Source organism: Cebidichthys violaceus, unplaced genomic scaffold, assembly GCF_023349555.1.
Source record: "Cebidichthys violaceus isolate CVI_PGR_0920_01 unplaced genomic scaffold, fCebVio1.0.p SCAF_38, whole genome shotgun sequence".
Lineage (NCBI taxonomy): Eukaryota > Metazoa > Chordata > Actinopteri > Perciformes > Stichaeidae > Cebidichthys > Cebidichthys violaceus.
Genome location: NW_027176572.1, coordinates 2,617,585 through 2,645,488, shown reverse-complemented (window position 1 = coordinate 2,645,488; position 27,904 = coordinate 2,617,585). Strand labels below are relative to the sequence as shown.

The 27,904-nt window shown below is 39.9% G+C and overlaps 1 protein-coding gene across 2 annotated transcripts; it reads left to right on the top strand.

Moving 5' to 3' along the window:
• The first annotated feature begins 56 nt into the window (after positions 1–56).
• pex5lb (peroxisomal biogenesis factor 5-like b) lies at positions 57–26,216 on the top strand. 2 transcript variants are annotated; one of them, XM_068726187.1, is made up of 14 exons: positions 57–325; positions 8,199–8,294; positions 12,488–12,602; positions 13,556–13,807; positions 15,093–15,213; positions 15,475–15,562; positions 15,966–16,064; positions 18,508–18,627; positions 20,230–20,373; positions 20,465–20,535; positions 21,954–22,166; positions 22,343–22,508; positions 22,784–22,941; positions 23,164–26,216. In XM_068726187.1, exons 1-14 carry the CDS (start codon positions 311–313, stop codon positions 23,360–23,362), a joined length of 1,857 nt encoding a protein of 618 aa, XP_068582288.1. In that variant the 5' UTR covers positions 57–310; the 3' UTR covers positions 23,363–26,216. The 2 variants fall into 2 exon arrangements, with proteins under 2 accessions (XP_068582288.1, XP_068582289.1); XM_068726188.1 differs by lacking the exon at positions 8,199–8,294.
• Positions 26,217–27,904: the final 1,688 nt, after the last annotated feature.

Sequence of the window (27,904 nt, the reverse complement as noted above, 5' to 3'; positions counted from 1 at the left end):
GGTTCCTCTCGGCTCCTCTCGGCTCCTCTCGGTTTATTGTGGTCCCGCCCTCCACCGGAGCGGAGCGAGACCACATCCGGATTGAGTGCTTTCGGCGTCGGACGGTTCTGAGAATAAGAACCGAACGGAACCGGGACGGACCGGGACCACCGACCGGGAGGCGGAGCGGACTACGCGGGACATCCGCGCTATCTTGCGGCGGACTGAGAGCCGCGAGGCAGCGGGAGGAGAGAGAGAACCGCGCGGGTCTCTGCGGTGGAGCCGGGCTGAGGTGGACCTCTGGCGGCTACAGGAGGACCGAGCCAGAGACATGTACCAGGTCCAGGTGAGTCCGCTACCTCCATCATCTTCAGCATCATCATCATCATCATCTTCATCTTCATCGGAACACACACACGGTTTCTCTTCTTCTCTCATTAGTTTTTAATGTCATGATTTAAAACAATAACAATACAAAAAGATTCAATCATCAAAGAAATTATTATTTTAAATGTGACAACAATCCTCTAAATAATCTGCTTTAAATATCATATATATAGATAAATGAATATACGTATATATATATATATATATATTTATATATATGTGTATATATATATATATTTATATATATATATAAATTAATATGTATATATAAATATATATACATATATATATAGATACATGAATATATATATATATATCTATATATTTATATATAAATAAACATATAAATCTATATAGATATATGAATCACAATCAGCTTTATTGGCCATGCGTGCAAAACCGCTTTGATGTCAGTGCTATTATATACATATATATATATATATATATATATATATATATATATATATATATATATATATGTATATCATATATTATATATATATATATATGTATATATATATATATACATATATATATGTGTGTACTGTATATAAATATAACTTATCTCCATGTGAGTTCTCTGGTTTATTGCAGCTGTAATAAATAGGTTCTAATAAACAGATTACAATGAAGCAGAATTAACTTCATAATGATGAAGATTTGTCAAAAGTCTGAATTCATGTTTCTACTTTTAAAACGCTTGTTTTCTGGATGGAGTCTGGTTCTGTCGGAGCTGAATCTGTTTTTGTTTGTTTGTTTGTTAAATAGCATCTTAAGCTTCCTGTTTGAAGCTTTCTTCTGTATTTTCTTGATGGTTTTGTGTGTTTGATGCGTTATCGTGTATAAATACTGTGTTAGTGGTTTGTACTGCGTACCAGTTGTGTCCTCAGATATAAAACACACTACGAGTCCTCAGAAGCTCTCAGAAGGTTCAGATGTTACAAAGACGTTTGAAGAGGAATCTCTTTGATCTGCTGCAACAAAGAGAAACAGAAGTGTGACTCCGACTTAACTGTTTTACTTTTGATTTGTTCTGTTGGAAGATAGAATATTTATCTAACATGTGAGATACATTAAGATTTTTAAATATTAAAAATATAAAGAACAAAAGATAGTTCTCATTCATAGTTTAGAAGAACACGTTTTTGTCATTTTATGAATTTAAAGTGAAAAGCTTAAATCAAATCATCTCCTTTATTTGTACAACATATTCATTTGATGTCATTTATTAATCCTGAAGATGTTTTTAACAGTCTGACTATAATCCGATATATATGATTGATGACGTAATCGTAGGAGATTGATGAAGTAATCGTAGGAGATTGATGACGGAATCGTAGGAGATTGATGAAGTAATCGTAGGGGGATTGATGACGGAATCGTAGGGGGATTGATGATGTAATCGTAGGAGATTGATGACGGAATCGTAGGAGATTGATGAAGTAATCATAGGGGGATTGATGGCGTAATCGTAGGAGATTGATGACGGAATCGTAGGAGATTGATGAAGTAATCGTAGGGGGATTGATGGCGTAATCGTAGGAGATTGATGACGGAATCGTAGGAGATTGATGAAGTAATTGTAGGGGGATTGATGACGGAATCGTAGGAGATTGATGAAGTAATCGTAGGGGGATTGATGACGGAATCGTAGGGGGATTGATGATGTAATCGTAGGAGATTGATGAAGTAATCGTAGGAGATTGATAAAGTAATCATAGGGGGATTGATGGCGTAATCGTAGGAGATTGATGATGTAATTGTAGGGGGATTGATGATGTAATCGTAGGAGATTGATGAAGTAATCGTAGGAGATTGATAAAGTAATCGTAGGAGATTGATGACGTAATCGTAGGAGATTGATGAAGTAATCGTAGGGGGATTGATGACGTAATCGTAGGAGATTGATGAAGTAATCGTAGGGGGATTGATGGCGTAATCGTAGGAGATTGATGACGGAATCGTAGGAGATTGATGAAGTAATCGTAGGGGGATTGATGGCGTAATCGTAGGAGATTGATGACGGAATCGTAGGAGATTGATGAAGTAATCGTAGGGGGATTGATGACGGAATCGTAGGGGGATTGATGATGTAATCGTAGGAGATTGATGAAGTAATCGTAGGAGATTGATAAAGTAATCGTAGGGGGATTGATGGCGTAATCGTAGGAGATTGATGATGTAATTGTAGGGGGATTGATGATGTAATCGTAGGAGATTGATGAAGTAATCGTAGGAGATTGATAAAGTAATCGTAGGAGATTGATGACGTAATCGTAGGAGATTGATGAAGTAATCGTAGGGGGATTGATGACGTAATCGTAGGAGATTGATGAAGTAATCGTAGGGGGATTGATGGCATAATCGTAGGGAGATTGATGAAGTAATCGTAGGGGGGGAAAACTGTCTTTTATACTTTCGAAAAGTAAAAAAACAGCTTTGGTTTTTCACCTCTTTAAATCCTCGTGATCAGGGTGCAGCATCCCTCACACACACACACACACACACACACACACACACACACACACACACACACACACACACACCCTCCTGTGGGACTCTGGTGGTTTTCAGTCCATTAATCAAAGCAGTGTGCAGTTGTTGTTGCGGGAGACGAAGCGGTTTTTCACCGTCACAAGGTCACTTTTCATGTTTTCATGAAGTCGCTTCATTTACACTCTTCATGTGTCAGCAGCTTCTGCAGAAGTGGACGTCGTCATGGTGACGTCTCTTGTTGGTTTGTGGACATTTTGAAGCCTCCAGTTTGTCGATTTAGCCGTTGCCATCTTGTTTTTTTCACAACAAGTGAACAGGAAGTGACCATATATGGACTGAGGAGGAGACAGGAGACCTGTCAATCAGTGTGTAGCCCCGCCCCTAAATCATCCCCTGCTTTATGGTGTGTTTGACTCTAAATGGAGCATAATGTACTAAATGAACATCATGCTGTATTGAAGAAGACTGTAAACTAGAGATTGAGACCATAAACTCATGTTTACAATGTTTACTGAGGGAATAAATCAAGAGAGAAGTAGAGTCATTTTAGACTAGACTTCTATACAACCAGAGGAGTCGCCCCCTGGTGGTAACACACGTTCTTACTTTAACATATTGACAGATCGATATTCAAACATTGGAGTGACGTCGTGAATCAGGGATTCATTATCAGAACAAACCGGTGTTGGGATCTATCAGGAGCGTGTTTGTTTATCAGCAAATATGAAAACTAAATTATTGATATCAATAGAATTATTAATAATAACGGGGCACCACCCTGAGAACAGGGACCAACAACAAACTATAAACTAAGTCTCATAATGATGTCAACAGTCAAAGTACTATTACACATTCAGAGTGAACACTGAAGGTTTGATATCAGCTGTTATAACAGTACAACAGAGTTTATTAAGTTCTAATAATATTGATCAAGTCAAATAATATCTAAAACTAACAACTACTATACAATTATGAGGCTACTCTCTCTATCAAGATCCTCACCACAGCCGTGGAACACAGAAACTGTTTCTCTATCACACAGAAACCCGATTGGTGAGCTCAGATTCGGCCGTGGTTCTGGTCTTTGAACTGATGAAGTCACAGAACCAACTTCACTCACAGTGATGATCTAACACAACACTATTGCAGCAGTATTAAATACACAGTCATTTCTAAACGGAACTCAACGGTAAACAAACACAACAACACGTTACATTACAGTCATTTAGCAGACGTTCGTTTATCCAAAGCGACTTACAATTCAGATTCTAGTTGAGCCAGAGCCGGGGGGGATCAAACCGCAGATCCTCTGATTGGTGGCTAAGTGCTCTCCACTTAGCCACCATCACTCCACGTTATAACAATACAGTAAACTTAAACTAAACAAACAAGGTAACAAACGTACTATGACCTAACTCTGCCCAGACACAAGCCTCTTACTGTGAGACGACTTCGTAGTGGTCGATGTGGTTCTTCGAGTTTCTCGGTTAAACTCGGGATCCGGAGCTTCAAGCTGCGCGGTGATAAACTCTCTGTGTGGTAGAGAGTTATATTCGGAAATTCAGGGAATTCTTCCTCCTTATGACCGGCAAAATGTCGACGTTAACGGGGAGAGAACAGGTCATAGAAGTTATCTGTTCTCTCCTTCAGGATCCAAAAACAAAACGAAAAGTTCGCCCAGCGAAGTTGAGACTATGACTTTGGGTTTTCTTCAAAAGCAATGGTTGTTCTCCTCCTGACATGGAAATCAAATCGCGTGGGACGGCAAAGAGCTAGAGGTGACGCAGAGTTTTATAGCTTCAGGGACAGACAGGGCTGCAGCACAGAAACCCCTGGGGTTTCTGTGGCTCTCGTCCAATGAGACCCCAGTGTTGAGTTTGGATGAAAAGTCACATTTAGGTGTGACTTAGTGTCTTCAGGAGCTTTGGTGTCATCTTAAACTCAAATCAGGCTTTGGATTTACAGCCTTGTAGGCCAAGCTCTTTCTTTGTTCAGAGCACATGGTGAAATCCCAACACCAGACTGTAGTGTTTGAGTGAGAATGTCCTCTGCAGGCTCCCGTAGTCGTCCTGTACTGTACTTACAGTGTGAGAATGTCCTCTGCAGGCTCCCGTAGTCGTCCTGTACTGTACTTACAGTGACTGAGGCACAAAGAGCCTCGGGGGAAACGCTCACATTCATCAGCAGTCTTTGAAGGATATAAATACCTGAAGTCTCCGGGGTCACATGATCCTCCGTCAGCTGACCAGGCTGAACTTCTTACAGGCTTCATTTATTCATGTTTCATTTTACCGATTACACCTGAATCATCTGCCCGTCACACGAGGTAGATGATTCAGGTGTAATCGGTAAACCTGTAGTTTAAAATGAGGAGGAAGTCTAGACATGTTTGATCCACGTCTCTTCTTAAAGGAGAGTACTTCTGTCCTTCACTCAGAGATCACTCTGTGCTAGTAGTACTAGAAGTAACAATAGTAGTACAATTAGGTTGACTCTCATTTCTCTGTTACCACAAGTCTGTGAAAATGATTCCCTCCTAGGAGAGAGTTTAGGAGAGAGCCTAGGAGAGAGCCTAGGAGAGAGCCTAGGAGAGAGCTTAGGAGAGAGCCTAGGAGAGAGCCTAGGAGAGAGCTTAGGCCTAGGAGAGAGTTTAGGAGAGAGCCTAGGAGAGAGTTTAGGAGAGAGCCTAGGAGAGAGCTTAGGAGAGAGCCTAGGAGAGAGCCTAGGAGAGAGCTTAGGCCTAGGAGAGAGTTTAGGAGAGAGCCTAGGAGAGAGTTTAGGAGAGAGCCTAGGAGAGAGCTTAGGAGAGAGCTTAGGAGAGAGCCTAGGAGAGAGCCTAGGAGAGAGCTTAGGCCTAGGAGAGAGTTTAGGAGAGAGCCTAGGAGAGAGTTTAAGAGAGAGTTTAGGAGAGAGTTTAGGAGAGAAGCTAACTTGTGTTTGCTGAGCTGTAGCAGTAGTTGTGGTAGTACTGCAGTAGTTATAGTAGTAGTACTGCAGTAGTAGTAGTAGTAGTAATAGTACTAAAGTAGTTGTAGTAGTAGTAGTAGTACTAAAGTAGTAGTAGTAGTACTGCAGTGGTTGTGGTAGTACTGCAGTAGTTATAGTAGTAGTACTGCAGTAGTTATAGTAGTAGTAGTAGTACTGCTGTAGCAGTAGTACTACTACTGCTGTAGCAGTAGTAGTACTACAGTAGTAGTAGTACTGCAGTATAACAGTCAGTGTTACTGTGAGGATGCTAACATGTTTGCTGAGCTGTAACAGTGAGCTCAGCTCTGCTGGGACTCTCTGATGGAGAACTGTTTACTCAGCACAACACATGGTTATTTTTAGACACACACACACACACACACACACACACACACACACACACAGCTGGGCAGCTGTGTGTGTGTGTGTGTGTGTGTGTGTGTGTCTCAGTGAGGAAGCTGAGAAAGAGAGTTTCCTTCAAACATCCTGTACTCTAGAGTACTTATAGAGTACAGTGATGCAGTACTCTAGAGTACTTATAGAGTACAGTGATACAGTACTATAGAGTACTTATAGAGTACAGTACCACTGGTGGGTGTGGCCAGAAATGTTCCACCTATAACCACACCCACAGTGATGTCACGGTGTACCAGAGAACACCGTGACATCACAGCAGCCCGGTGACAAGTTAACCAGAAAGTAGACATGAGAGTACTCCTCAGTTACTTCTTTAGTGGTACTGTTACAGTGTACTGTACTGTTATTGATCTTGAGGAGCAGCAGGTCCGCTCAGGATCCTGGTTCTGCTCTCATCCTCCATCAGGACCGATGTGAGCCGGTCTAATAATAAAACTGGATCATGTTTTATTGATTAACCTGCTGAGTTCACTGAGGAAGGTTTACTCCATCAGCTCGTCTTCCTCTGCCAACAGACACACGTCACCGCTTACAGAACTTTAGTATATATACAGTATATATACATATGTATTTATGTATATATACATATATATACATATACTGTATATATGTATATATATATATATATATATATATATATATCTTTGTATCTAGATCATAGTAACAGACACAGATCTCTTTGTTGTTTCATTACATCAGCTGGTCTACAAGGATGCACAATATGTATTTACGTCACCATCGTCCTAAAAATCATGTCACCACTCAGTGAACCCTAACCCTCAGTCAGTAAACCATCAAAAATACTAAATGTTATACTTTTACTTTGTTTTAGTAATTTATAGTGTTTTTTTCTTCATAAAAACACAGTCAAATATTGTATTTTTATACATTAAATGAATCTAGTAATGATTATTGTTAATGAAGTATAATAATGTGTTTAGAGCTTGTGTTATGAAGTTAAACAGATCATAATTCATCTCTAATATCTATTTTATTATATGTGAAAACATCTCCTTCAATACTGTAGAAAAACAACAACCGTCTGGTTTTCACTATTTTTCCATCGACTTGTTTCCAAAGAATCGTTTGTCGTGACGCTTCAGACCTCGTATGTAGATTGTTTCCTTCATGGCTGATCGATATATCAATTTTAATTTCTACGTTGTGATTTGAGACTAGATATCGTGTTACAATGGTGCTTCACTTTTAACACTTTTACACTTTAGCTTCTTTATCTTTTCATCCTGAGTAATATTTGTTACCTAACAAAAAAAATGTGTTTATGCAGAACAGACTTTTTACTGAGCAAATTCAGGCAGCGGTTGTTCTTACCTGTGATTAAATTCATTAAATTAATTAAATGTTGAGTCCTCGGATGATGAAAAACGTAATTTTTTTCAGTACCATTAGAGGCCGTAGTGAGAGACTTGTGTTGTAGTGTGTGTGTGTGTGTGTGTGTGTGTGTGTGTGTGTGTGTGTGTGAATGTGCATTGTATATAGTTGTTTGTTTTAAAATTTATGTTAATATTGTAATCCTGCCAACAGTCATCATTTTAATAAATGTATCAGTAATCTGATTACTTCTGTACTGTTATCTTTTTCTCGTTACTTGAAGTCGTTCCATGTTTTCATAATTTCCCTCAAAGAACCTGAGAGGTTATGTAAAATAAACAGAACTAAACAAACAACAGCTCTACGTATCCTTTTTGTAATATTTAAACTCAACATCTGATAACCAGAGTCATGTGACATCATCGGTGTCTTTTCTTTCTTTAATAATTTACAATTCTTGAGTCTTGATTTGTGATGGTTTTTTTCGTAGCTTTGTGTTCCGTCAGAATGTCTCAGAGCTGACGAAGAGAGAAACCATGTGAATAGACGAGAGGTGTGTGTGTGTGGAGGGTGTGAGACGGCTGTCTGACTGAACGAACCTGTCGATCTACCCGTTGTAGGGGAAAGGGGAAAGGGTCGTTGCCATGGTGCTGAAGGAGCTTCCTGCTAAAAAGTCCTCCTCAGAAGGAAACCCCCTCCTCACCGTGACAACCAAGGTTGGCATGATGACCTCGCTTGTTTTGTTCTTTTGATTTTTAACTCTTTTTTCATGTTAAGTTTCATTATGAGGTGATTCTGAGTAGGAAAGTAGTCAAACTGTGAACTTTGTACTTCTCTTCATTTTAAAGGGTTAAAGTTTTCTTTGGGGAGTTTTTTCTTTTTCGATGTGAAGGTCCAAGGAAAGAGGACGCTCTCAGGAAAATTTGTGATTCGTGATATTGGGCTCAGAAATTGAAATATTTGGCAAATAAAATAGAAATTTTAATTGAGAGAAACTTTATTCAGTGGACTTTGTGCAGCCTCAAAGAAAAGTTCTACTTTTATTTTAAGAAATCTACACTAAACCACTTATCAGTAATCTGTACGGCAAACTGAGTATAACATGTAACACATACTTCAGCGCAGTAAAGAAACGTAGTAAAGAAATGTAGTAAAGAAATGTAGTAAAGAAACGCAGTAAAGAAACGTAGTAAAGAAATGTAGTAAAGAAACGCAGTAAAGAAACGTAGTAAAGAAATGTAGTAAAGAAATGTAGTAAAGAAACGCAGTAAAGAAACGTAGTAAAGAAATGTAGTAAAGAAACGCAGTAAAGAAACGTAGTAAAGAAATGTAGTAAAGAAATGTAGTAAAGAAACGCAGTAAAGAAACGTAGTAAAGAAATGTAGTAAAGAAACGCAGTAAAGAAACGCAGTAAAGAAACGCAGTAAAGAAACGCAGTAAAGAAACGCAGCAAAGAAACGCAGCAAAGAAACGCAGCAAAGAAACGTAGCAAAGAAACGTAGCAAAGAAGCGTTGCAAAGAAACGTAGCAAAGAAGCGTTGCAAAGAAACGTAGCAAAGAAACGCAGCAAAGAAACGCAGCAAAGAAGCGCAGCAAAGAAGCGTAGCAAAGAAACGTAGCAAAGAAACGCAGCAAAGAAGCGTAGCAAAGAAATGCAGCAAAGAAGCGCAGCAAAGAAGCGCAGTAAAGAAACGCAGTAAAGAAACGCAGTAAAGAAACGCAGTAAAGAAACGTAGTAAAGAAACGCAGTAAAGAAACGCAGTAAAGAAACGTAGTAAAGAAACGCAGTAAAGAAACGCAGTAAAGAAACGTAGTAAAGAAACTTAAAGAAACGCAGTAAAGAAACGTAGTAAAGAAACTTAAAGAAACGCAGTAAAGAAACGCAGTAAAGAAATGCAGTAGAGTGCAGTAAAGTAATTTACTACCTCTGTAATTATCGTTTAATCACACATCTTATGTGATATATCATTTTAAATTTGTGTCTTTACTTTTTTATTCCACCTATTCTCTTATTGTTTCTCATTGATCAGCTGAAGTCAGAATGTAAACAGACATTTTTCCTACTTGTAAGTGAAGCATGAAGTGAGATGTGAGTCCGGGTGTCTTTTAGTGGACAGTGGTGCTCTTTCACAGGATTAAAGTCAAGCATATTCACGTTGACATGTTGACGTACTCAACTGTGTGGATTAGGATTAGGAGGCCTCTCACACACACACACACACACACACACACACACACACACACACACACACACACACACACACACATAAAGATCTGTGTTCAGATTAAATCAGGCCTCAGACTGAACCACTGAATTAAATGTTGTCCTGCATTTCCCAGAATGCATTCAGTTTGGATGCAACATGACAAAAAGGAGGGAAGTTAAAGTTGTTGTGGACGAGCGTCATGAAGGTGTTTTACGTCGATCACAGTATAAAAGGCTGCATTTAAACAGGAATATTGTCTTATTCAGAATAAAGGAAATACTGGAATATAAGTTTCCTTAAAGACAATTTCTGACATTTTGGGACTTGAATAGTGTAGAAAAAGTTCCTGTAGGCTTCAGTCTGGTTGGTTTTTGACCCGTAAACCCTCGTCTCTCCTCAAAAGCATTCATGGTGTTGCAACTGTTTGAGTTTTTCTGTCATTTTCTTAGTCAAACCTGCAGGTTTTTACCTCAATTTAAATCTGATAAACGTATTGGTCTGAAGTCTGAGTCACTTTGACATAGAAGTTACCTGCATGTGGTGTTCCTCTGGTTAAAATCACTGTCATAACTTTCTCATGTTTCATCTACACGTCTACAAGGAACGCAGTAGAGTTCAGCAAAGAAACGCAGTAGAGGTGCAGTAAAGAAAAGCATCAGAGTGCAGTGAAGAAACGCAGTAGTGCAGTGAAGAAATGCAGTAGAGTGCAATAAAGAAACGCAGTAGAGTGCGGTGAAGAAACGCAGTAGAGTGCAGTGAAGAAACGCAGTAGAGGTGCAGTAAAGAAATGCATCAGAGTGCCGTAAAGAAAAGCATCAGAGTGCAGTGAAGAAACGCAGTAGAGGTGCAGTAAAGAAACGCATCAGAGTGCAGTGAAGAAACGCAGTAGAGGTGCAGTAAAGAAACGCATCAGAGTGCAGTGAAGAAACGCAGTAGTGCAGTGAAGAAACGCAGTAGAGTGCAGTAAAGAAACGCAGTAGAGTGCAGTGAAGAAACGCATCAGAGTGTAGTGAAGAAACGCAGTACAGTGCAGTGAACAAACGCAGTAGAGTGCAGTAAAGAAACTCAGTAGAGTGCAGTGAAGAAACGCATCAGAGTGTAGTGAAGAAACGCAGTAGAGTGCAGTAAAGAAACGCAGTAGAGTGCAGTGAAGAAACGCATCAGAGTGTAGTGAAGAAACGCAGTACAGTGCAGTGAACAAACGCAGTAGAGTGCAGTGAAGAAATGCATCAGAGTGTAGTGAAGAAACGCAGTACAGTGCAGTGAACAAACGCAGTAGAGTGCAGTAAAGAAACTCAGTAGAGTGCAGTGAAGAAACGCAATTGAGTGCGGTAAAGGAACGCAGCAGCTGACTTGAAAGAACAGATGTTATAAAACAGTGAATCCTTTATTCACAGTATTATTTATATAATAAATAATTTAACATCATAAAATCTATAACCACATTCTAACGTGTCTAACTGGTGTCTAACTGGTGTCGTACTAATGTCGTACTTGTGTCTAACTGGTGTCTTACTTGTTTCTAACTAGTGTCTAACTGGTGTCATACTTGTGTCTAACTGATGTCTAACTGGTGTCTAAATGGTGTCTTACTGGTGTCTTGCTTGTGTCTAACTGGTGTCTAAATGGTGTCTTACTGGTGTCTTGCTTGTGTCTAACTGGTGTCTAACTGCTGTCTAACTGGTGTCTTACTTGTGTGTAACTGGTGTCTAACTGGTGTCAAACTAGTCTATATCAGGTGTCTATCTGGTCTCTATTTGGGCTCTAACTAGTGTCTAACTAGTGTCTTACTGGTGTTTAACTGGTGTCTAACTAGTGTCTAACTAGTGTCAAACTGGTGTTTAACTGGTGTCTATCTGGTCTCTAACTAATGTCTAACTAGTGTCTTACTTGTGTCTAACTGATGTCTAACTGGTGTCTAACTAGTGTGTAACTAGTGTATAACTAGTGTCTAACTAGTGTGTAACTAGTATATAACTGGTGTCTAACTGGTGTCTACCTAGTGTCTTACTGGTGTCTAACTGGTGTCTAACTAGTGTGTAACTAGTGTCTAACTGGTGTCTAACTAGTGTCTTACTGGTGTCTAACTGGTGTCTAACTTGTGTGTAACTAGTGTGTAACTAGTGTCTTACTGGTGTCTAACTGGTGTCTAACTAGTGTCTAACTAGTGTCTTACTGGTGTCTAACTAGTGTGTAACTAGTGTCTAACTGGTGTCTAACTAGTGTCTTACTGGTGTCTAACTAATGTGTAACTAGTGTCTTACTGGTGTGTAACTAGTGTCTAACTGGTGTCTAATTAGTGTGTAACTAGTGTCTTACTGGTGTGTAATTAGTGTGTAACTAGTGTCTAACTAGTGTCTTACTGGTGTGTAACTAGTGTCTAACTAGTGTGTAACTAGTGTCTTACTGGTGTGTAACTAGTGTCTAACTAGTGTGTAACTAGTGTCTTACTGGTGTGTAACTAGTGTCTAACTGGTGTTTAACTAGTGTGTAACTAGTGTCTAACTGGTGTTTAACTAATGTGTAACTAGTGTCTTACTGTGTGTCTAACTAGTGTGTAACTAGTGTCTAACTAGTGTGTAACTGGTGTCTAACTGGTGTCTAACTAGTGTGTAACTAGTGTCTTACTGGTGTGTAACTAGTGTCTAACTGGTGTCTAACTAGTGTGTAACTAGTGTCTAACTGGTGTTTGTGGTCTCCAGCTGGTCCGGGAGCAGCAGGAGAGTCGACCCCTGCTGAGTCCCTCCATCGATGACTTCCTGTCAGAGAGCCGGAGCGACGCCCCCTCCACTCGATCGCTCACCTCCAACACAGCAGGTAGACTCCTGCTAATTACCCCCTCCCCCGTCTCACCTGTCCTCCTCAGGTCTGTGTTTACCTCCCTCGTCCTCTTCCTGCTCTTCTTCTATGAACCTATTTCAGTCTTTGTCACCCTCTTTTATTCTTCCTCTTCTTCTTCTTCTCTCTCTCTAACTTTGCGTCCTTGGCTGTCGTCCTTCCTCCTCTGTGACCATCTGTCACCTCAGCAGGTACGCCTCCCATTAATGAACACCTGTGACCTCTGTCCTCCTCACATTCATTTGGAGTCTAGAACAGAATCTCTTTGTTTCTGTTTTCATACAAACTAACGACAGCTGAAATGTTTTCTGTTCAAACTGTGAGCGTGTTTCAGAGTGTGATGGTGACATTTAAAGGTTAATACAGAATATTCAGGAGATCAAAGACAAACACAAGTATGAAATATTCAGATATATTCAGATAAAAGAAATGATGGAGACGTAAATATGTGGACAGCTGAACATTGCTACTATGTACTCAGGAAGAAGAGCGGCTCGTCCACTAGTCAGAAGACTGGCGGTTCAATCCTCAACTCCTTGTGCAGTCAGTTAGTTAGTTAGTTAATTAATCCGTCAGTCAGTCAATTAGTTAGTTAGTTAGTTAGTTAGTCAGTCAGTCAGTCAGTCAGGTAGTCAGTTAGTCAGTTAGTTAGTTAGGTAATTAGTTAGTCATTTAGGTAGTTAGTCAGTCAGTGAGTGAGTGAGTGAGTGAGTGAGTGAGTTAGCTAGTTGTTAGTTAGTTAGTTAGTTAATAGTTAGTTAGTCAGTCATTTAGGTAGTTAGTTAGTCAGTTAGGTAGTTAGTTAGTCATTTAGGTAGTCAGTCAGTCAGTCAGTTAGATTCAAATAAAGTCAGACTTGTAAATCAAACCTGTTGGACTGAAGTTTGAACCGTTGTCATCAGACATTAACCCTCCATTCTGTCTTCCTCTAGTTCTGTCCACAGCTCTGGACCTCGTGGACCTCAGTGAGCCGGCGGACAGCATCGGGGGCAGTAATGGTGGTGTTAGTGGTGTTAGTGGTAGCAGTAGTAACAAGGACCAGAGGAGGAGTCCTCTGAGGAGGAAAGGCAGCTCCAGGAGCCCTCGGCGCCGGACAAGACCGGATGAGACGGAGCTGATCCAGGTGGAGGTGGAACACCTGCCTGCCAGCCCCAGAACACCTGAGAGGATCTCCCTGGACTCAGGTACTGCAGACTAAACCACCACACAGGAAGCATGAGCATGTATTTAGCATATTCACTTATATTACAGGTTGTGATGGATACCTGCTGCTTCTTCACGAGTCAGCAAGTTTAAAAACATCAAACGTCAGCTATAGAAAGTTTTCAAATGCTCTCACAGATTATTCAGCTATGTTACTATGTTACCTACAGGAACTATATATATATATACAGTATATATATATATATACACATATACATGTATACGCATGCAGCGGAAACAAAGCTTATAATTGTGATATTTCATCAAATCATCTTATTCTACATGTTGTCATTATAAATGTCTCCTCTAATAAAGAGTTCACTTTAACTCCTCATGAAACTATGACGTCATCATGGATTCATCTGAGACCAACAGTCATGTGACCAGAAACCAGAGAAACTGACTGATATGAAGGAAGTGGAGAGAGAGAGAGAGGAGAGGAGAGGAGAGAGGAGAGGGGAGAGGCTGTAAAAATATATATAGTTAAATATTTATAAGAGATGAGGAGTATTCCAATATTAGAAATACTGAAACACTTTACGTACATCCTCCTCCTCATCATCATCATCATCATCATCATCATCACAGTAACAGACTCCACATCAGTTTGTTGTTCATTTATCTAAAAGCTCTGAACTCATTCAGCTGTGAGTAAAAGCAGTGAAGGGTGACTTTAATCTGAGCTTTTATTGTGATGAGAACTAAACTTCCTGTTTCAGCTCAAACAAAACAGCTGAAGTCTGTCATTGATTCATAAATGTTCATGTGATCATGAGACAAAGATTGAATATTTAATATTCATGTTTCCATTTACAGCTGCAATGATTAGTTGATTAGTTGTTAACTATTTTAATATTCCGTTAATCGGTTTGAGTCGTTTGTTAAGAAAATAAAAGCCCAAATTCTCTGATTGAAAACTTTAATGTCTAAATGATCTGGTTTCTTTCTTCTTCTTTGAGTTGTGAACAAAACGAGACGTCAGACGACGACTGATTGACATTTTCTCACATTCTATAAACTAAACAACCAAACTGGATCCAGTCTAGGATCCAGGGTTGGATTCAGTTTTGGATCTAGTGAAGGATCTGGTCTAGGATCTAGTGTTGGACAATCAAAAATAATCAAAAATAATCCTTAGCTGCACCCTCTGTTTTTTTGTGTCTTCTTAAAAACAAACTTCAGTTTAAACTACGGTGACATCATCATCATGTGACCTTCATCACAATGATGTCGTCATCACAATGATGTCGTCCCGTGTGTTCTCAGTCAGTCTGTCGTCTCCTCTGGACAAATGGGATGAGGTGAACCTGGACGTGGAGGACGGAGGACTCAGGAGGAGGCACGAGAAGAGATGCACCTCCCAGCACTCCTCCAGTGAACTGCTGTGGTAAATAAAGTATTATTCATAAGTCCATGGACCTGTTATCATGTTCCTGTTGTTCCCTTATTGTTTAACAATATTGTCATATATCATCATAACCTGTTTAACATATGACTCATGAACTGACCTGCTTTTTACTTTAATTGAACTACTTTTACTTGAGAACAATACAGTATTGTCAGGATGTAGTGAGCCTGAAGGGGGCGCTAACGCAGCTCTCACCTCAGCTGATACCTGGTCTCTTCTGGTCTCTTCTGGTCCCTTCAGGTCTGCAGAGTTTAAAACAGATCCTCTAACAAAGAACTCCTTCGACATCCACAGCTTCGATGACCTGGACTTCACGTCTTCACCACAGGTCAGCTGCTGGTATTTATAGTGTTGTACTTCATCCTGACCAGAGTACTTCATCCTGACAGTATTTATACTGTAGTACTTCATCCTGACAGAAAGTAAAATATAAAAGTACAAGCTGAACCAAATACAGTGAGTAGTTCAGGGAGCGTGGGATAACAGATCGTTACCTGGAGATACTTCAGCGGTTACTGTCTTTAAATACGACTTTGAAGACCTTTGAAGTTTTCTGGTGTTTTGTCTTTACTGACCTCTCTGTGTGTGTGTGTGTGTGTGTGTGTGTGTGTGTGTGTGTGTGTGTGTTTTTTTTTTCTGTGTGTGTGTGTGTTTGTGTCTGTGTCTGTGTGTGTTTTCTGTGTGTTTGTGTCTGTGTGTGTGTGTGTGTGTGTGTGTGTGTGTGTTTTCAGGACTGTGCTGCTTCCAGACAGCGCAGACGGACTCGTTCCCTTCTGACCAGAAACGAGTCTCTAGAGGACGAGTTTGTCAGAGCGAAAGCTGCTGTGGAGGTAAAAAAATACACATAGTGACAAAATGTCCTCTCTTTTAGAATGTGTCCTCTCTTTTAGAACGTGTCCTTTCTTTTAGAACGTGTCCTCTCTTTCAGAACGTGTCCTTTCTTTTAGAACGTGTCCTTTCTTTAAGAATGTGTCCCTTCTTTAAGTACGTGTCCTTTCTTTTAGAACGTGTCCTTTCTTTTAGAACATAATCTTCTCTAAATTAAATCTGTAGAACATGTCCAGCTTTGTTCTTTGAGCTGCAGCAGCTCTCACTGTTAAATATCAGATATCAGCTGATCTTCAGAAACCTGATCTCAGGTCTGTTCTTATCGTCACCTGAGAACTCTGACTTAGCAAACATTCAGATAGATGAGGCTGCACTCAGAGCAGCAGACTCAGGGTCAGTTTTCATATCCGACACTGAAGATGTATATATTTATACATATTATATATATTATCAGACCACACAGCTGATCCGACTCATATTTGTGGTTTATTTTTGTATCTTTTTTTTTATTTGATGATACGTGTTGAAGATGTTGAGCTTCTTTTCTTCATGACATCTTATTTCCCAGAAACAGATATAACCTGAGGAAGTAAAAGTAATAGTAATAATACCACAGTGAACAAATACAAGTATCGGCATCAAAATATACTTAAAGTAGCAAAAATAAAAGTTACTCATTATGCAGAATAATATATATATATTATATTATTGATGCATTCATGTGTTTTTAATGTCTTTATATAATCTATAATAATACTTAAGCAGTGATTAGTTGATTATATTTTATATTAATAATCTGAATCTGTAAAGTAACAAAAGCATTCAGATAAAAAGTGGAGTAAAAAGTACAACATGTACCTCTGGAAGAGAAGTGGAAAGTAGAAGGAAATGCAAAAGTAAAGTACAAGTACCTTAAAAAATGAAGTACAGTACTAGAAGAAATGTACTTTCCGCCACTACACATCACACATTGTCTATAGGAGGATGAGGAGTTCTGATGTGGTGAAGGAACTGATTCACTAAAGTTCATAGACCCTGTTTTGGAAACCTCGTGCAGTTCTGTTCTCCAAATAAACTGCTTAGGTGTTGCTGTAGGGCGTGAACACGTTAAGTCAAAGAGTCAATTAGAGAAACAAGGGCGGGTTGAGGACGGTTTAAGATGGTCTTTAATGGTTCAGGAGGTTTAGGATGGTTCAGGAGGCTTAGGATGGTTCAGGAGGTTTAGGATGGTTCAGGAAGTTTAGGATGGTTCAGGAGGTTTAGGATGGTTCAGGAAGTTTAGGATGGTTCAGGAAGTTTGGGAGGTTTAGGATGGTTCAGGAGGTTTAGGATGGTTCAGGAAGTTTAGGATGGTTCAGGAAGTTTAGGATGGTTTACGATGGTTAAGGAGGTTGAGGATGGTTTAAGAGGCTTAGGATGGTTCAGAAGGTTGAGGATGATTCAGGAAGTTTAGGATAGTTCAGGAGGTTTAGGATGGTTCAGGAGGTTTAGGATGTTTCAAGAGGTTCAGGAGTTTTAGGATTGTTCGGGATGGTTCAGGATGGTTCAGGAGGTTTAGAATGGTTCAGGATGGTTCAGGAAGTTTAGGATGGCTCAGGAGGTTTAAGATGGTTCAGGAGGTTTAGGATGGTTCAAGATGGTTCAGGAGGTTTAGGATGGTTCAAGATGGTTCAGGAGTTTTAGGATCGTTCGGGAGGTTTAGAGTGGTTCAGGTTGGGTGATTGTGGTTTACATAATGGTTTGATCCAGTCTGGAGGAGGTGAAGTGAACTAACAGCTCAGTTATTAAAGTGATTAAAGTAGAGATCAATTTGAGACTCTGGTGTCGAAGCGTTCCTGCTCTTCATCCTGTCAGTTCGGCTCAGTGAACCAATCACAGCGTCTCGTCTGATTAAAAGCATTTCCTCATCTCAGTTGACAGTTTCTGGATTTAGCTGCAGGTATTTTAATCTAGAGGTCACCGCTGACGGATTAACAGCACACTGTGTTAAATTTGAGTTTATGACTAAAGTTTCAAAATAAAGTTGTGTATTTTGTGTTTATCCAGCAGTAAAGTTATGTTTTATTAATTATGTTTATGTTCCTTAAACCAGGAACCCAGCAGGCTCCAGGATTAGTTTTATTAGTTATACTGTAACATTAAAAAACTAAAAATTACGAATCCCAGGGTGCATTTCACTAACAAACAGCTAATCACATAGCTTCATGTTCTGTTGAAGAAAACTACTTTAAACATTCACTTTCATTCATGTGGAGTTTAAAGATGTGGCTCTAGTCTAGGATCTAGTCTAGGACCTAGTCTAGGATCCAGTGTAGGATCCAGTCTCATATCCAGTCTATGATCTAGTCTAGGATCCAGTGTAGGACCTAGTCTAGGATCCAGTCTAGGATCCAGTCTAGGATCTAGTCAAGGACCTTCTGACTCTGAACTGTTGTGGTCTTTCAGTCGGACACAGAGTTCTGGGACAAGATGCAGGCCGAGTGGGAGGAACTGGCTCGGAGGAACTGGCTGGAGGATTCTGAGGGTCAGGGTCCGGTCCCGCCCACCGTCACACCTGTGGAGAAGGTACGTCCAGAACCTGCTCCACAGACCCGGTCCGTGTAACCTTTAAGTTATACTTTCTGCAGCTGTTATTTTGTAAATTCTTGGTTGTTCGTGATAGTGGTGATATTAATATCTTATTTTATATATATAAATACATATACATGTAATCTGTGGTTCTGTTAGATTGCTGCTGAACTGCCCCGTTCATACAGGAGAACAAACTGTTTTTGTTCTTTAGTTCAGTAAAAATACTGTTTTTTAAATTAATAAACACCAACAAATATGGATTAAAGCAGAATAAATGTTGTGAATTCTGATAATGATTACATGCATCTTTTATTTTACCCCCCCGAGGGTTAGGGTTAGGAGACAAGTCTCCGTATTTAAAAACATTCCGTTAACGTTTCACTTCCTGTTTAACTTGCACACTATTTTTCCAGACTGGAGTTATTAATAATGAGAGATTATTACTGATTTTGTCAGCATTAATCTGTACTTTTAATCCTCTGAACTGCACCAGTAATCCAGCAGTAATCCATCCTCCTCTCAGGTGTTACATCACCGCGTCGACACGATAACAGATGTTCAGCTCTTCTTCTTCGTTTCTTCTTCTGCAGAAACATTTAGTTTGTGGATGAGAATGTTTCTGGATTATTGTAAGAACACATCAGTGTTACTATCTGACCTAAAGATTGAGATATATAATATATAATATATAGATGGTTTTTATATTATATAATATAAAAACATCTACTTGGTTTATGTGTTTATAATCAGAGAGATTTAGATTTTATTAGTCTGATTTTAATCTCTGAGGATTTTTATTCTGTTAACAGAATAAATGTGACTTTTATGTGTCAGAGAGGCTGAATAATAATAATAATAACAATAACAATAATATTTATTATTATAATCATAATAATAACAACAATAATACTATTGACTCCTCCACCAGTCACCATAGAGACCTATGGTCACTACATCTTTACTCATTTAATTTAAGGACTGGTGTCAACATTCAGTTGTTCCAATAAATACAAGTTTAAAATGATAAAAATGAAATTTATTTCATAAAATGGATTCATCACACATTAAAAATGAAAGAGCCCAAAACATTTAATATGAAAAGAACCGTTTCAAAATGATTGAAAGGAAAATATCTGAGAAAAGAAGTACTCACAAGTTCTACTGCAGTTAAGGTACTAGTACTATGACTAAGTACTAATACTAGAGTGTAGAAGCAAGTAAAAGTCCTGCTTTCAAAATGTTACTGAAGTATAAATTTAAGGTATTTTTTTTAAATAATTTTAATAAATGTACATGAATATGTATCTACAGTATCTATGTGTCTATGTCATTAATATGTTTGTATTATAATACTGGACATTTTTAAGAATGCCAACATTATATTTTTGTGAATGTTGTTTCATAAAATGTTGAAAACAACACACAAAAATAAGGTCTGTGGTCTGATGAGGTCTGATGAGGTCTGATGAGGTCTAATGTGGTCTGATGTGGTCTGATGAGGTCTAATGTGGTCTGATGTGTTCTGATGAGGTCTGATGTGTTCTGATGTGGTCTGATGAGGTCTGATGTGGTCTGATGTGGTTTTGTCTCGTTCAGGTTTACTTCTTCAGCACCAACAACCCGTACAGAGACTGGCCGAGCGCCTTTGCCGAGGGTCAGGAGAAAGCTCGGGAGGGAGACCTGAACGCCGCCGTCCTGCTGCTGGAGGCCGCCATCCTGCAGGACCCGCAGGACTCTGAGGTCTGAGGTCTCGCTGACCGTCAACGATTTATTAACGAGACCGAACTTTAACGCCACTGCAGTGAAGTTAAACTCTCCTTTCTGTTTGCAGGCCTGGCAGGTTTTAGGAACGACTCAGGCCGAGAACGAGAACGAACAGGCCGCCATCGCGGCGCTGCAGCGGTCAGACTTCCTGTTTTATGTTTACTTCCGGTTTTACGTTTACTTCCTGTTTTATGTTTACTTCCTGTTTTACGTTTACTTCCTGTTTTACGTTTACTTCCTGTTTTACTTTTACTTCCTGTTTTACTTTTACTTCCTGTTTTACGTTTACTTCCTGTTTTACGTTTACTTCCTGTTTTACGTTTACTTCCTGTTTTACGTTTACTTCCTGAGACCCTGCAGGTAGAGAGACGCTGACGTCTGAATAAATGTAAATGTTAAAATCTAGACGTCTGTGTCGGCTGCAGGTGAAGCTCTCAATGAGGCAAATAAATATTGTAATAAATAATACATACATAAATAAATAAATAAATAAATTAATTAATTAACAAATAATAAATACAAAATAATAAACAATAATGATGAAATAAAGTGACGCTTGTTTCTAATCAAATCACCTGAAACAGAAACAAACTTCACATAATCCTTTTATATTTATAATAAAGACTTCAGGGGTTGTTTGATATTTGGACCTTCAGACTTTTATACTGCAAACAAAAAGAAAAGTAAAGTGGACATCAGAACCTGAACCTGAAATAGTTAAAGGGAATAAAATACTATTATATTTATATATTATTATGTTTATCTATCAATATAAATAAACATCAAACTCAGTGTTCAGAAGTTACTTAACTCTTTAACTCTTCGTTGTTTCTCTTATTTGAACGTGTTTGTGCACCGGACCGTCTTCATTTTATAAAATAGTCTCATGTCTGAAGTTAAACTGAGCTGAACAATCTGAAGCGACAATCATGAATATGATAAATATATAAATCAATACATAACATCAGGGAAGAGGTTTTAGCTTCAGAACTGCTGTCATACAAACAATATTATATTAAAATATAACATTGTAGTTTCTGTTTCTGTTGTTTGAGATGGAAACTCACTAAATATCTCAGTCAGATAATCAATATAAATAATCAATTTAAATAAACATAAATAAATATAAATAATCAATATAAATAATCAATATAAATAATCAATATATATATATAATCAATATATAAATCAATATAAATAATCTATATATATATAATCAATATATAAATAATCAATATAAATAAATATAACTAATCAATATAAATAATTAATATATACATAATCAATATATAAATAATTAATATAAATAATCAATATATATATATAAATAATATAAATAATCAATATAAATTAATATACATATAATCAGTCATAATAAGCTCTGATTATTGATTATTGTTTCATCATTGTTTGAATTGTTTTGTTCTTGTTTTGTCAAAATAATTATAAATAGATATTTGGCCAATAAATACTGAGTAAATTAAATGAAACATGTTGTGCTGAAGTGATACCTGTGCTAACCGTTGCTAAGCTAACACGTGTCTCACCTGCTGCAGGTGTCTGGAGCTCCGCCCCAACAACCTGCCGGCTCTGATGGCGCTCGCCGTCAGCTTCACTAACAGCGGTGTGCAGCGGGAGGCCTGCGACGCTCTGAGCCGCTGGATCAGCCACAACCCCCGATACAAGCACCTGGTCCTGGACCACAGGAGTCCGCTACGGGGCTCCCCGGCCACGCCTCGCAGGGACCCCCGCACCTCCACACCGGCCAGGTACGAACGCCTGAGGGGACGTTAGATCAGTTTGCTCTAAATACTACATTACCCATAAGTCTCAGCTGCCATCCATCAAGAGCTGTGACATCAGAGCTGTGTGTGTGTGTGTGTGTGTGTGTGTGTGTGTGTGTGTGTGTGTGTGTGTGTGTGTGTGTGTGTGTGTGTGTCTTCAGGGCTGAGCTGCAGGACATCCTGCTTCTCTTCCAGGATGCGGCTCTGTTGAATCTGGACTGTGTGGATCCAGACCTGCAGACCGGACTCGGGGTCCTCTTCAACCTCGGCTCTGACTTCAACAGAGCGGTGGAGGCTTTCACTGCAGCGCTGTCCGTCAGACCACAGGTAACACACACACACACACACACACACACACACACACACACACACACATTTACATAAACAGTTTGTGGAGCTGCCTCTCTGGTTACTATGGCCGTGTATTGGCAAGCACCTCACATATTGTTTTATTTTTTATTTTATTGAAGATTGTTGTTAAAAAAAAAAATGTCAATAGAAACCTCATAATATAGTGTGTCCTAAAATGTCAAAAAAGGTATCACTGATGACATGACTATGATGATGTCATGACATCGTTAACTTCCTGTGTTCCTCTTCAGGACTACCTGCTGTGGAACCGTCTGGGTGCAACGTTGGCAAACGGAGACCGAAGTGAGGAAGCTGTAGAGGCTTATACCAGAGCTCTGGAGCTGCAGCCGGGATTCATCCGGTCCAGATACAACCTGGGGATCAGCTGCATCAACCTGGGGGCTCACAGGTAAACACATCAGCTGTCTTACCTGAGGCTCACACAGAACACCGGACCAAACGTGGGTTAAAACACTAGAGAACACAGGACCAAACCGGAACTGTTCACATTGTTCGGTACAACTACTTAATGCTAAATATCTATTGTTGTGTTATGCATTCAGTTTGATTTCTTAGTGTGATTACAGTAGATGTTATGTGGTCCTGGTCTAACCTGGTCCTGGTTCTGCAGGGAGGCGGTCAGTAACTTCCTGACGGCTCTGAACCAGCAGAGGCGGAGTCAGCGCTGCAGCCATCAGCAGATGTCAGCCAACATCTGGGCCGCGCTGCGAATCGCCGTCTCCATGATGGACCGACCCGAGCTGGTCCAGGCCGCCAACGTCGGGGACCTGGACTTGCTGATGAGGGCCTTCGACGTGGGCGATGTCTGATGGTGGACCGGTCTCCTGGTTTTGGACTGAACGATGCCTGTGGGGTCAGTTCGCAGCGGACCAGAGGTGGAGACACGTCGGATGTGGACCGTCTGGTTTGAAACCAAAGACACGACGATGGCTGCTGGAAAAACCCTTTTGCAATATAAACAGCACAACCCTTTAGCTTCCTGTAAGGACTCAATATAACTGAGAAGTCTCTCTTTAAACACAAACAGGTCTTTTGTATTTGATCATATGTCAGTATGAAGCCTCTGTTTCATTTGTTTACCTGTTGTCACCTGTCTGGAGGAAAAATCACTGCGGCATTATTTATAATTGTTTTATAATTGAAGGCTTTTATTGTGAAACATCTGTAAGAATGTGTTTAGTGAAAGCAATAATCTGGAAACAAAACGCATGTTTGAGGTTTTTCTGTCAAGACTCTTCACACTGACCTCTAATACACAGAGAAACACGTTATTATCACTTAAACGATATTAAATGTAACCAAGTGGCGGCCATCTTTAAAACAAACTGTTTCTTTATTTCTGTTATTTCTGACGTCACATCATCGATGATCCGACTCCACATATGATTAGTAATAGTTAAATATCTTTTGAAATGTTTGAATAGAATACTGAATAACTTATTTTCATTATCTGATTCTGTAGAACATTTTAAACACTTTTCCTGAAACGTTCCTGAATCAAATATGAATCTGTCAGTTCAAAAGTTTAAATCTTTATTATTTTGTCAAATACTCTGAACTTTGAAGCGTAATATGAAAGAGGAAGTAAACCCTAAAGAGTGTGTATCAACAGTGTGTGGATGAAGCTTTAAGTTGTTACATTTGAATAATTTAGCGGCTAGCTAGCTAATTTCACCATGCTCATGTTGTGCTTTTTATATTCTGCTACAGTTACAGAACAAACTTAACTATTTTTATCTTACTGTTACCCTTTTAATTATCTTATGCTAATGCTAATTAGCATAACGTTAGCGTGCTGACTATTGACATGTCTACGGTGAGAGTGCTGTAAAGAGTCCGTTACGGTGGAAATAATAGAGAATAAACTCTTATTAACGATTGTGAACTTGAGTTTACATACAAGTGTATGCTAGCAATTAGCATTAGCGCTATCGGGGGGCTGAATCCATCAACACCAGATACACATTTAAACTGGTTTAGTTGCTCTTTAAATGATTTCCTTCAAACCTTTTATTTCAGTTTTAAATCTCAAATGTACACTTTGAAAATGTTCATTTTAACCTCAAATCTTAAGTTGCTGTTGAACGTCATAAAGGATGTTAGATTTGACAACAGCTGCAAACAAAAAACAAGCTCAGGGAGGTCTGTGATGAAGAGGAGGAGCAAGGCAGAATTTAAAGAGACAGTACACGACCTCACTGACAGAAAATAAAATCATCCAATCAGGTTCTTTCCTTCCCTTTAAACCCTAAAAGCCATAAAACGTCACCACTGGTTATAAAAGCCTGCTGCAGAATGTACAACTCACCTATTTGTTGTTATTTTGATGCTGAGTCAGGAGGTTTTTTGTCTGTTTAGTTTGTCCTTTTATTTTGGCGGTGTGTTTTTCTCTCTCTTCCTCACTTCCTGCCGTTGGCTCTCAGGTGAATCTTCTGGCTTCAGTTTGATCCGACAACAGTTTCTCTGCTCGATGCACAAAAAAAACTAAAAACACACAAAGTTAAAGAGTTAAAGCAGCAGAAACTATTTAAACTGCTTCAACTATTTAAAGATCACATTTAACCTTAATATCAAGCAATATCTAATGTATTCACGTTAATCCAGGTTTCAGGGTTACGGTTCATTTAAAGATCACCAGATTCGTTTCATTGTTTGGGTTCTTTAACTCTCTGTTCACACGTTTGGGTTCTTTAACTCTTTGTCCACACGTTTGGGTTCTTTAAGTCTTTATCCACACGTTTGGGTTCTTTAAGTCTTTGTCCACACGTTTGGGTTCTTTAACTTTCTGTCCACATGATTGGGTTCATTAACTCTTTGTCCACACATCTGGGTTCTTTAACTCTTGTCCACACGTTTGGGTTCTTTAACTCTCTGTCCACATGATTGGGTTCTTTAACTCTTTGTCCACACGTTTGGGTTCTTTAAGTCTTTGTCCACACGTTTGGGTTCTTTAACTTTCTGTCCACATGATTGGGTTCATTAACTCTTTGTCCACACGTCTGGGTTCTTTAACTCTTTGTCCACACGTTTGGGTTCTTTAAGTCTTTGTCCACACGTTTGGGTTCGTTAACTCTCTGTCCACACGATTGGGTTCTTTAACTCTTTGTCCACACATTTGGGTTCTTTAACTCTTTGTCCACACGTTTGGGTTCTTTAACTCTCTGTCCACACGTTTGGGTTCTTTAACTCTCTGTCCACACGCTTGGGTTCTTTAACTCTTTGTCCACACGTTTGGGTTCTTTAACTCTTTGTCCACACGTTTGGGTTCTTTAACTCTCTGTTCACACGTTTGGGTTCTTTAACTCTCTGTCCACACGTTTGGGTTCTTTAACTCTCTGTCCACACGCTTGGGTTCTTTAAGTCTTTGTTCACACGTTTGGGTTCTTTAACACTTTGTCCACACGTTTGGGTTCTTTAAGTCTGTGTTTTCTCACGTTGCTGCTTTTTTTTAAAGTATCCATGTCACAATTTGATTGATTAATTGATTGATTGATTGGTGGCTTGATTGATTGATTGGTGGATCTGTTGATCAATAAGTGTGATTCTTCTTTCAGTTCAGGTTTAATTATCTTTGAGTTGTGGATGTTTCTCATGTAAACGACTGTACATACAATAATCATGTAAACTGATATTTTAGAAATTAAAGAACTGATACTGAACCTACACACTGTCTCGTTTCCTTTGATCTGAAACAGATCAATGAGTCCAATATAAAATAAAGAAATTAGTGTTTCTGATCTCTGAAATCAACTCAGAAGCATCAACAGATTTCAGCCACTGGAGGGCAGCATTGTTCTCTTTAGTGTTTCTAATCTGACCTAAGGACAGATCACATGATCAATTATCTCTTTACGTCAATGGGTTATTGTGTTAATAAAGCAACAAGCATCAACACCATCATCATCATCATCATCGTTTTCATCTTCATCAAGTTATTGATTCACAAACTATTTAGAGATTTTTCCATCATCCATCCATTTTCCTCCTCTTATCTGGGGTCGGGTCGCGGTGGCAGCAGGCCAAGCAGGCTGACCCAGACTTCCCTCTCCCCCGCAACATTTTCCAGCTCATACTGGGGGATTCCGAGGCGTTCCCAGGCAAGCTGGGAGATGTAATCCCTCCAGCATGTTCTGGGTCTTCCCCGGGGTCTCCTTCAAGTTGGGTGTGCCCGGAAAACCTCCAGTGGGATGCGCCCAGGAGGCATCCTGATTAGATGCCCGAATCACCTCAGTTGACTCCTTTCGACACGAAGGAGTAGCGGCTCAACTCCAAGCTCCCTCCTGATGTCCAAGCTCTTTACCCTGTCTCTGAAGCTGGGTCCGGCCACCCTATGGAGGAAACTCATTTCGGCCGCTTGTAGCCGCGACCTTGTCCTTTCAGTCACGACCCAGAGTTCGTGACCATAGATGAGGGTCGGAACGTAGACCGACCGGTAAATTGAGAGCTCCCGCTTCATCAAGACGGTCCGGTGCAGCACCTGCTTTACTGCTGCAGACGCACCGATCCACCTGTCGATCTCCTCCTCCAACTTACCCTCACTCGTGAACAAGACCCCGAGATACTTGAACTCCTTCGCTTGCGGTAGGCACCCCCTCCCCACCTGGAGGGAGCAATCCACTAGTTTCCGGCAGAGCACCGTGTCCTCAGATTTGGAGGTGCTAACTCTCATCCCCGCCGCTTCACACTCGGCTGCAAACCGCCCCAGTGAATGCTGGAGGTCATGATCCGAGGAGGCCAACAGGACCACATCATCTGCAAACAGCACAGAGGCGATCCTGAGACCCCCGAACTTGACGTTCTCCACCTCCCAGCTGTGCCTAGATATCCTGTCCATGAAAGTCACGAACAGAACCGGTGACAAAGGGCAGCCCTGGCGGAGACTAACACCCACCGGGAACGTGTCTGACTTATTGCCGAGAATGCGGACACAGCTCCTACTGCAGTCGTACAGAGACCGGATGGCCCGTTGTAACAGGTCCCCAGCACCCCATACTCCCGCAGCACCCCCCACAAGAACCCCCGAGGGACCCGGTCGAAAGCCTTCTCCAAGTCCACAAAGCACATATAGACTGGTTGGGGAAACTCCCAGAACCCCGGCAGTAGTCTTGCGAGGGTGATACTCGTTTTTCCATCATATCAGCAATAAATATTGAGAGAAACGTATGAAATTGTAAACACAAAATCATATTGTGCTCGCTTGCAACATACATGTATTAAAGCTTATCAATAGCACACACATACACACACACACACACACACACACACACACACACACACACACACAGCACTTAGACAGAAAGCACCTCATGCCTGCAGGCTAACAGAGAGACTGTACTTGAACAAAATGTACA

What these genes read in the sequence shown, in the direction of transcription:
- pex5lb (XM_068726187.1), top strand. An exon ending in GAGGATCTCCCTGGACTCAG is followed by an intron (nt 13,808 to 15,092) that starts GTACTGCAGACT and finishes GTGTGTTCTCAG; the next exon opens with TCAGTCTGTCGTCTCCTCTG. An exon ending in TCCTCCAGTGAACTGCTGTG is followed by an intron (nt 15,214 to 15,474) that starts GTAAATAAAGTA and finishes TGGTCCCTTCAG; the next exon opens with GTCTGCAGAGTTTAAAACAG.